The sequence below is a fragment of the Coenobita brevimanus genome, chromosome 57 (genome assembly GCF_032717465.1).
Source record: "Coenobita brevimanus isolate Jiangsu-jjx chromosome 57, ASM3271746v2, whole genome shotgun sequence".
NCBI lineage: Eukaryota > Metazoa > Arthropoda > Malacostraca > Decapoda > Coenobitidae > Coenobita > Coenobita brevimanus.
Window position 1 is genome coordinate 9,604,098 of NC_137010.1, and position 10,900 is coordinate 9,614,997.

Consider the following 10,900-nt stretch of genomic DNA (forward strand, 5'->3'; position numbering starts at 1 on the left):
CAATGGTAATCAAGTAGTAGGAGAGTGCAGGATGACAATCATCCATATCTCACTCACATGGTGATATTCAATTGTTTTCTTACTGCAGCAGAATGGCTCATGTGACCAACTTTGCAAAGACTTTCACTGCTCTTGCTATTACTCGAAAATGTCTCCATGTGATCACAGCTTGAGAGAAGCAAGAACAAAACCGAGATGTCACCATATTGAAGGGGTAAAGGAACATGACCATGCTAATGATGGGAGGTACTGCATCATTAATACACCTTCCTTTCTCATGAACCCTGAAACTATGAGCACAGATTACCTTTGTATTTTTTCCCAACCAAAAACTTACAAACTTAAAGCTGCAAAAACTCCTTTCATTAAAATTTAGTGAAATCTAAACTGGTATGGAGTTTAATCCATAGTGAATAAAACAGCCAAACCAAAGTTGTAAGTTCTAATTTTTGGCAGAAAAATCATACATGGATTGTGGCCATATTCTTGTTGGCATGAGACTTTGTAGTGCCTCCTCCATAGTACAGTAATTTCACATTCCTCTTTGTGATATGGCATGCATATCTGTTTTATACTAATAAAGTTCACACCAGTACCATACAAGAGGATTAATAAGATGCACTGTGCAATAATAAAGAGATAAAAAAAAAAAAAAAAAGAGGCATTACAAAATCTATGAAACCAAATAAAAATATGAGCCTTGATGTCAGCTGTAGTTTAGGGTTAAGCCGTGGCCTCAGGTTTTGCAGCTACATTATTATCGCTTGATGCTGCATCTATACACTTCCACAACCCGTATGTTTTGCCTACAGTGGTCTGCCAAAGACGCAGTGTCCCATCCTCACTCCCTGATGCATACAGCTCTCCATCAGGACTAAAACGCACACAGTGGACTGGACCAAAGTGACCCTTAAAGGACTCAATCTCTACGTTGGTTTTGTAGTCAAACTTGTACATCTTGAAGTCCTCCCCACCACAGATGAAGACAGAGCGGTCGGGATGCAGAGATGCTGAGTATACTGCTGTTGGCACCGTTACCTCACGCTCCATCTCAAGGCTGCACAAAATAAGTTATACTTTAAAAAACAGTTTCCTCACACACCATCTTCACACAGAACAGAGTAATGTATTTGGCTATATGAAGAGACATTTTCATCATCATCATCATCACTGTCATCATATAGAACTCCCTTCCAATTTAAGGATAGAGTGAGGCAGGGTCCAAAGAGAACAATAATACTTGACAGAATGAGATCTAACCAAAGTTTGTCTCAATTAAATGGGCCATACTATCATTCACTCACTATTCATGATCTCAGAATCCTAACTCTGCTTCACAGGTACAACTTCAAAACATATGCATTCAAATAACTACCTATCAAAGCATAATTCTGATGACTATCAAGTTAAAATAGGGTGCCAAACCCAAGTCATGTACTGCTCATGACAAAATTCTTCCAAACACCTAGATTCACCACCAGTCCCTATGTTATTCTCCTCTATACTTCACTTGCACATTTATCTCTCTTCTCTGTCACTGCACCCAATACTTAATCTCACACCAATTTGAGTCTTTCTCCATTATCCATCACATCACAATGGAAGTCACTCTCAACAACCCCAACTTGGCTCTTATCCCATTTACTTTCAAGGTTCAGCATCTAAATTCATTTTATGCGACATACCTATGTACATGCTATGAGCATCCTACATCTGCATCACTGTCCCATAACAGTCCTAATGGCCCAACATAGGCCGGTGATTACACAAACATCCCTCAACTTTTATGTTTCTCAACATTACCATTCTTTAACTATCCTACTACCTCCACATGGGGCGCTAGTTACACAAACGTCCCTCAACTCTTGCATATGCCCACATCACCATTTTATAACTGTTGTAATGTCTGAACATGAGGTGGTAGTTATACAAATACACGTCAACTTCTTCCCCATCCCCTGAAAGATGATAGTGGACTGCAACAGTCAGGCAACTACAGTCTGCAGTCCACTGGGTTCACATTCATATGAGCCTGAGAACATGAACACAATATCATCATCTCAATAATACTAGACACACACAGATCAATCAACATACGTCTGTGGGTTGAGAAAGGCCACTTTTGAGCCGTAAGTGACGGTGAGAGTCTTGCCATCAGCACTGAGTTCCATGCTGGTCGGGTTGTGGGCTAGGTCAAGCTTCTGTACCTCCTGAAATACAGTAAGTCATTTGAAGTGTATGTGAGTGAGATAAAAGGGAAAAGGGGGAAGGAGAGACCATGGATGATGTGGAGGGATGGGATGCAGAGATATGAATGAAAGCCATACTGTTGGGTAACTGTGCTAAGTCTGGTATAAGTGCACCAACTACCTGAAAGTGTCCATTATATGAGTGGTTGTCAAAATATGTAGTACAAGTACTTACTGAAATACAGCCATTTCAAATTTATTCACCATTCAATTTTCTACATAATCTCTGAATTTCATTATGTTACATGATTACTATGCACTCTTTTTAAAGAGTACAGTAAGGCATAGCTGGAGAGATTATCATATTACCCTTTTGAATGCTACACTTAAGCAACTGGAGCCATGTACCAGCAGTAAACAACTTCCCTAGACTGAGGAGAACAAGCAAAGGTAGCTAATGCAACATATAACATGCAACCATACTACTGAATTCAACCCACCTGTGCAGAAGTCTTGTCCCAGACCCTGATAGTCTTGTCCTCAGCACAGCTTAGCATCTGTCGCCCCTCATTCATAAACAACACATGCTTCAGGCCACCAGTATGGCCAGAAAACACCTGAGGTTCTGCAGTGAATAAATAAGTGCTTGCCTGTCATGGGTGAAGTTCTTATAAAAAAGTGTGACCAATACTTGTTCTTTCTACACACAAAACACCAAAATGGTCAGAACTTTAACGTGTGCATTCATATATATATACAGGGGAAACTATCAGCTGCATATATGAAGCAGTATACTTTAACAAATGAAGGTTATGTTATATACCACTGCTCTCTAAAGTATTCTGCTTTATGTACACAGTAGATATGCTAATACCGTATTATACTGATGTTACGAAATGATATACTGTGTTGAAACCATGAAGAATGCCAGACTTAAAATTGACAGTAAAGTGCCTACAGCTCAAGTTACTGAATCAACAAAACAAATCTGCATTTGACAATAACAAGCAACTGGGATGACTCTTCCAAACTTATATTTGAATAAATATCAAAGTACAGTATAAGTGTAGCTCATGCAAAACACAAGCAATCATATAGAGACAGGATACATATACAGTAGACCCTCAATTTAACATAATAATAATAATAATAATAATAATAATCTGGCCTTTTGTTTCTCAAAAGCGCCAGTTCTTCCTTTTGGGAATTCACTAGCGCTCGACATACATACATTATTTTTACAATTACAAGAATTGTGACATTTCTTGTATATAATACAAGCTACATCATATATACATGAAAGTGGCAATAATTAAACCCTATAATCATCCGTCATAGTACCTCTCTCCAGGTCATAGCATTTTGAAAAAAGAAAGGCTTTCAGCTGTCTCTTAAAGGATTCAACAGTAGAGAGTTGTCTTATGGACAATGGCAATCTGTTATATAATCTAGGGGCTCTATATGCAAAAGAACGATCAGAGAAAGATGACTGGTGAATGGCTCCTGGCTCATCAAGACGCAAGGAATAACGTGGGAAGACATACCTCAATAGACGAGATATCAGATTTAACAAACACTACGAAGCTACCAGATTTCCTTGGCTAAAACGAAAAACATCCAATAAATGGGGTGCAATGGGTCACACTACCTGTGCTTCATGAAGATGTGCAATGAAAAGGATGTGAAGTAAATTGTAAAAGTGTAAAATTTATGGGTCGTTACTGTAGTAGCAGTAGTTGTTCCCTAGGCAGTCTGGCCGAACAGCCCCGAGTCCCTTAGGAAGGCCATGGCCGAGACTGGGCTTTCCCACAGAGCTCTCAAAGAGTGTATGTTGTGTTGTTGGCGTAGGTGATTGTGTGCAATGCAGTCTTCCATAATGTGCTTAATAGTATGGGGTGCTGTGTTGCATCCTGGACAGGCATCAGCGACGGAGTTATCCAGCCTCTTCTAGTAGCTAAAATGGGTTAGTTTTCATATTTAGTACTAGAATACGCTATTGTACTCATTTATTTTCAAACATGTGCTTGAAATCCCACCTCAGCGGGGGACCAGATATAATAAATTTTCAGCTTTATCAGATCAGGCTTCCCCCCCAATTTGTCGGTTATGGGGAGAGTCTACTGTACTGCATTTGTATCCGTGTGTGTGTGTGTGTGTGTGTGTGTGTGTGTGTGTGTGTGTGTGTGTGTGTGTGTGTGTGTGTGTGTGTGTGTGTGTGTGTGTGTGTGTGTGTGTGTGTGTGTGTGTGTGTATCCTCTACTGACCCACTATTTCACCCTTCAGTGCAAGACAGCTTACTGACTGACTATTTGAAAGAAAGAAATAAGCAAAACTAAACAATAAGTTCTTAACACACTCAAGACTGCTCTGACAGGTGGTTGCTTAGTGAATTAGAGACAAATAAAAAAACTGTTGTTCTAATTTCTTGCAAACAAGTGGATGGGTGTTAATGGAGAATGACTCCCCGATTTCTCTGACGATATAATTCAGAGGAGGAAAAAGTTCCAATGAGGGTTATGGGTTGGGGAAGGTTTGCCTGAAACTGGAGGGATGAAGGTGGCAATACTTACTCTCCCACTTATAGATGATACTGTGCTGCTTGGGAAGACAAATGAGCTGCAAAGATTTGTGCATGAAGTGGACAATGTGTGTGACCAATGTAACTTTTGAAGGAATGTGGGCAACAGTAATAGGCTATCATGATGTATAATAAAAAAACTGATAACATGTGTTCTAAGAAGTTAAACAATAGTGTCACAATCTAAAATTTTGTAAAAATATGTGACTATCAAGAAGATGTGTCATATTTATATTTATTGAGGATGGCTGAATGGACAAGAAAGTGAGGGAATGTGTCCAGGTGGTTAGAATAAGACAGGCATAACGAAAGTGGGGATTAGGAGCAGAAACAGTAAGTATATGTAGACAGATCCGTGCATGATAGTATGCTGCTGCCAGCTCTGACTTATGGGAATGATTTGGACATGCATGGGGAGTGAAAGCTTGACTCAAAGTGTATACAGAAGCAAAGCTTATAGTAGGATGGGGAAGACCAAAGGCCTTCCATTTTTTCTATCCCTTTCTTTTACACACTGGTAAAATTATCCTTTTTTTCAACAGCTAACCTTGTCATGGGCCAACAGGCTTCCTGTTATCTGTAATTCTTATGTACTCCTATGATGGAAAGCTGGAGTGGAACAGTATATGCCAGAGAAAGGCTTGGAGAGGTGGAGAGGAGTACAGGTACAGATGTACAGTAACAGAACTGGTGGCATCTGTTACCCCAGTAAGCAACTAATCCACCAGGAATCTAGTTGTTTGAATATCCCAATCAGAGTGATGGCCTTCCATACATTTAATTCCATAGAGGTAACTGGAGGTTTTCTAATCGTAATGCCATCAAAGGATGTGCATTGGTCATCTAAATTTACACGTACAGTATTTAACTACCTCTCAAACATGGTAATATGGGCTCAGCAAAAAACACAGTAGATATTTGAACTGTACATACCCGCCTCAGGCTTCCCAATGTCGAAAATCTTGAGCAGCTTCTCATTGGATCCGGTAAGCAGCTCAGAGGATGTGGGTGAATAGTGGACAGACTTGACTATGTGTGCATGGGAGAAAGTGTGTAGCTCCTCCCCTGACACTGCATCCCATACCTGCAACAGACAGGTTACCGTATTTCATTGGGAAGATGGATAAAAGGATCACTAGGCAGGTAGGTAACATCATTCAAAATAAAGCATACCTGGCTTTGTATCTATACACTCTACAGATGCCAGTCTTGCACCATCATTACTGTAACCTAATGAACTAAAAAAACTATCAAACTGCGGGCCTATTGCAATGGACCACACATTACTTCACGTATCATCCAAGTCTTCATACCTTGGTTCCACCTCACAAGCAAAACCTAGCCTGGTCTTTGAGATACAGTACTTCCAAATACATGTAACATTTCCAGATACTCTGAATAAAAAATTTTGCTCCCTAATTATGTTTCTTTGGAAGAGCCTTTTTCTTTTTCAAGTTATGGACCCTCAGTATAAAAAGGAAAATATTCCTCCCCAAAAAGGGAGTTGTAGTTTGGTGGTACCCCATCTTTAGATCTTTCTAAGGCACCTAAAACTTCTTCAGTTTGGTGTATTTCTAATTTTATTATCTCTACCTCCAGATAATTCAATTTTTAGAAGACATCTTGTAGTGAATACATTAATAGAAGTTATATTTGATCTCTCCAGTAAGCAGTCTCTCTTAAAACGAATAAAGTCAACTAAAGGTCACATAAACAAAATGAAAAACCTGTCACTGTACTGATAGGATTAATCTGTACTGACAAAATGCTACCCAGCTGGCACAATTACCTTAGCAGTGAAGTCAGCAGCAGCCGTGGCAGCCCGAGAGGCATCAGCATTGAGTGCCACACCCCACACAGCCCCTTTGTGGCCCTCAAAGGTGCCAATCCAGTCACCTGTGTTTCCCTGACGAAGCATCGGTTTGCCATCTGCATGGGATATAACACATCAACGCACAATATATACTGTTCTGTAAACACTACTGTTTCATAAATTTGGATTATTTGACTTAGTTTTCAAAGGCTCCAACATGCTTGCATGCGTCGGCCTTGGCCCCCTGATGGTGGCTCTCCATGCTGCTTGATCTCTGGCTGCTTCCCTATTCAGTCCCTTATCCCTGAGGCCTTTTGGGGATCTACCTCTCGCAACCCTACCCCTAACATAAACACTTCTCACTTTCTGCACCCAATTATCATTCCCCATCCTCTCCACATGCCGAAACCACTTCTCCTCATCAGAACACCAATACACTCCAGTCCCATCCTACCTCTCAACTCTTCCATCATAAACCTAAACAACCCAGACCTTGCACTAAGGGACGCATAGCACATTCACCTAATCACTGCCATTTCTGTATGTTTGAGGCTGTGAATATCCTCTTCCAGTATTGCCCCAGTCTCGCTACCATACAGCATTACACTTCTAAGACACGTCATATACAAAGTCCCTCTGCACAGATGGACAGCCCTCTCAATGTCAGGAGAGGCAACAGCTCCCTGAACTTCTTCCAACCACTTCTCACTCTAGCCACAGAGCTAGCTCCAGCCCCAGCTCCAGCACATAACATGTCTCCCAAATAACAAAATTCTTCCACACACTCAAGAGACTCACCAGCAAGTTCAATCTTTTCACACCTGGCAATCTCCACATGCTCACCCCGACACACCACACACATGAAATCAGCATTATCTCACAGTCTACTTATAATACCACTACATCTCTTTTGCACCCACTTAACACAAACACTGCACAAGATAGAATTACTTCCCACACCCTTGTGGCAAATCATACATGGCCACTCTCCCTCTTCTTTGACAGTACCATACTGCCACCAGCCCTCGATATGATCACTTTTGTTTTATCTCCATTTACTCTTAAGCCCTTGTGCCCCATACCATCTCTCCACTTCCTAAATTTTTGGGCAGGGTGGCTCAGTGGTAGAGCGTCAGACTCAAGACTGGGGGGACATGAGTTCGAGCCACACCCGGTAGCTGCCATGCCAGGAGGGGTAGCGCCCTCCTGTTGCTTAGCAGGGCTATATGATCTAATAATATCTAGCTCAGAGGAACATTTCCCTTCTCCACTTCCTAAATCTTTCCTCCGCCTCCCATTCACTCTCTGCAATCAACACCATAAGCATAATCAAATTCTAGAATTTACAAACAAACATTTTCACCCCCCCAGTTAGTCCTGAGTTAGATTCCTCAATAACTTTGTGGATGAAACATCCACAGAATACAGTACTGTACTTGGTGAGTAACTGATGCCACTGAAAACAGGGAACGAACATTCTCATTCACAGATTTTACTACAGCACACCCAAACACCTCCCTCCAACACCGGATGAGGTTCAAGGCAACTATGAAGCTAGTGTGAGGCTGCTAGATACAGTAAAGTGAAATACAGTAAAATAATTCTTCTCATCTGCATAAAACAGTACCCAACCTACCCGGTACCATACTACCCTTGGTAACTCACCTCCCACAAGCAATTTCTTTTACAGTAAAAACTCGATATAATGGACTTCAACATACTAGAATCTGCTTTTATCAGAATCGAGGAGTTGCCGGACTAAATTCCTGTATATTGGAAAGATTCTGATAAAACCAGAACCGGTCTGGATTGCCCGACCACTTCAACAAAGTTCATCACAATAACGTAAATGAAAGACATGTTCGTCAGTGCACAGTATATTATTATTATATACAGTATACTGTACTATACCATTTGATTATTGTAGCGAATGCATAATACCGGTACAATAAAGTAACTACTGCAATGGTAGCGAAAACTGGAAACGGTTTAAAAACCGTTGGTAATATAACAGAAAAAGTCCTGGTTAGCAGGGGGAAATCCAGATGTCACTTTTATCAGAATGGCTTGGGCCCCAATTAGTCAATTACAGTGACGTTTTACTGTTTAAAAAGAAAAAAGTCCAAGGCTGACTGCTTAAAATAATCTTCCCTTGTACATTGTCTATCTGTCTATAGCCTGATGCAATAATCACGTAAGGGAAGGCTGTTTGAGTTAGTTTCAACAATCATTCTGAGATGCCTGGACATGCATTGTTTAATTGACTGGATGATGGAGATCCAGAGTTAACCAGTTGTACATATAAAAGACTGAATGTACCAATTAACTTTAGCATTAACCTCATATGGTTGGAAGTCCATGTGCATTGACAGCCAGTAAGAGAAAGCAATGTGTCCTTGGCTATAACCTTGCTCTTGGCAAGTTAGGTTTCATAATGTACCGATAACACAGTGAAGATTGGCATGGTAGGCTAGCACCAATGAAACTTTTTAGCTTCAGAAAATCTACAGTACACATCCACACCCTGTTGGAGTAATTTAGTTATATACTATATCAGACAATAAAGGGATACTGTCAACCTCTGCTTAAAATGGAAAATATACAGTATATAAAAGCTTCAAGGACACAGTAAGATCAAGTTCAGAGTGAAAGTTGCCTGACACACAGCCCCAGGGTACACCACAACACCACTATAAAACAAATGCCATTATTTCCAGACAACATATGCCATCCAAATCTAACTGGTTTAAGTGACGTGGGTATCCACGGTTAGTGGGGAGGGGGCAGATAGGTTTTAATATGGGAGATATACCCTCATTCCGGAGTGAAAGTTCCGAATGGAATGACTGGCTCAACACATTTCAACTATTTTCTCCCCATTATCACGTTTAATTTCACTTCTTTCACTTGGTATGGTAAGCAAACTTGAAATAACTGGCGGTATCAAACTATAGACGCTCGTAATATGAAAATATTACTATTTTTGCATGAGTGAATATTTCAAAATAGTGACACGCAGGTCAATGAGATCATGTATTTAAATTCCTACTTATACAATCTATATTTTCTCACCCTTGCTGGCCGAGATGAGGAAGTAGCCGTCGGGGCAGAGCTGAGAGAAAGCGAGATGAACCACAGGTCGGGTGTGGCCGCTGCAAGTAAGGGGAGTCTGGCGTAGCGTGGCCGCCATTGTTGTGTCGTCTGCTGCCACCAGCTGTTCACGCTTACATATCGCATCCTTATCTTATAACGCTACATATTATTTGTTACTGTATGGCATTTTTCAGGTTCAATATAAATAATCAACACACAGACAATGTTTACTAGTTCCATGGCTTATATTTCTATTTAGATAAATAATCCCTCCAGATTATTATTATTATATCTTTTAAAAGTAATATTTGTTCTCCACATCAGTAAATTTTTACCAAGTATTTTATTCTATCTTCAGTTTTGAGCATACATGAAAAGACTACATCGCAAGTACAACGTACGGTATAAGACCACATGATCGAAAATAATTTTCAAAGAGGAAACTCATTTAAACTTCCTGTAGGTTTGCTTCCCTTCCTTTAACTAGATAATGAGAGAAGATATGACTAATGTGTCATTTATGGTTATCTACCAAATTTAGTGTGCAAAAAATAAGGAGGTTCTCTGTGCCATAGCAATGTTAGGTGTCTCTCAGGAGTGGATCTGCATGGAGGCTAATGAAGCCCCAAGTTTGTAAGGGGTGGGGTGCAGGAAATAAATGAATGAATGAATAAATTAATAAACTATATAGGTAAAGGTTAAGACGAGACCTGGTACAATAGTTCAATGGAAATCTACCACCACTGGATATACTGTATAGAAGAATTCTGGGAATACTGTGATTGCATAGGGTGGGTGATGAGAGACTGAGTGTAAACAAATAATCAACCCTCATCACACACACACACACACACACACACACACACACACAGGTACTGGAGAGGGACGCCTTCGTGTGGTGGCACTGATATAGTCGGGCTATTTCACTTGCCCGGTAATAAAAATGTCCCTCACTTCCCTCCACATCCCTGGAAAGGAGGATGGTGAACTGCAGGAGGACAACTTCAGCCTGCAGTTCTCCGAGTTCACGTTTATATGGACCTTACACCACAACCATATTGCAGAACTTCTGCCTATCAGAATTCTTTCATTCCCCGAACTGCATCTCTCTGGAACTCGCTTCCCCAGAGTTGTTTTCCTCCAAATTTCAACCCACAACTGTTCAAGTCTAACTGTTACAGATATTTTATGAATGGAGGACACAGTAGTCTGGTGTATGGATTATTT

At 40.5% G+C, this 10,900-nt stretch overlaps 1 protein-coding gene across 1 annotated transcript; it reads right to left on the reverse strand.

Moving 5' to 3' along the window:
- Positions 1–441: 441 nt before the first annotated feature.
- On the reverse strand, positions 442–9,770 carry wmd (serine-threonine kinase receptor-associated protein wmd). Its single transcript, XM_080274408.1, has 6 exons — positions 9,653–9,770; positions 6,557–6,696; positions 5,701–5,851; positions 2,690–2,814; positions 2,098–2,210; positions 442–1,057 (listed from the first exon to the last, which is right to left on the reverse strand). The coding sequence occupies exons 1-6, from the start codon at positions 9,768–9,770 to the stop codon at positions 724–726; spliced, it is 981 nt and encodes a 326-aa protein (XP_080130534.1). The 3' UTR covers positions 442–723.
- Between the last annotated feature and the right edge of the window lie 1,130 nt (positions 9,771–10,900).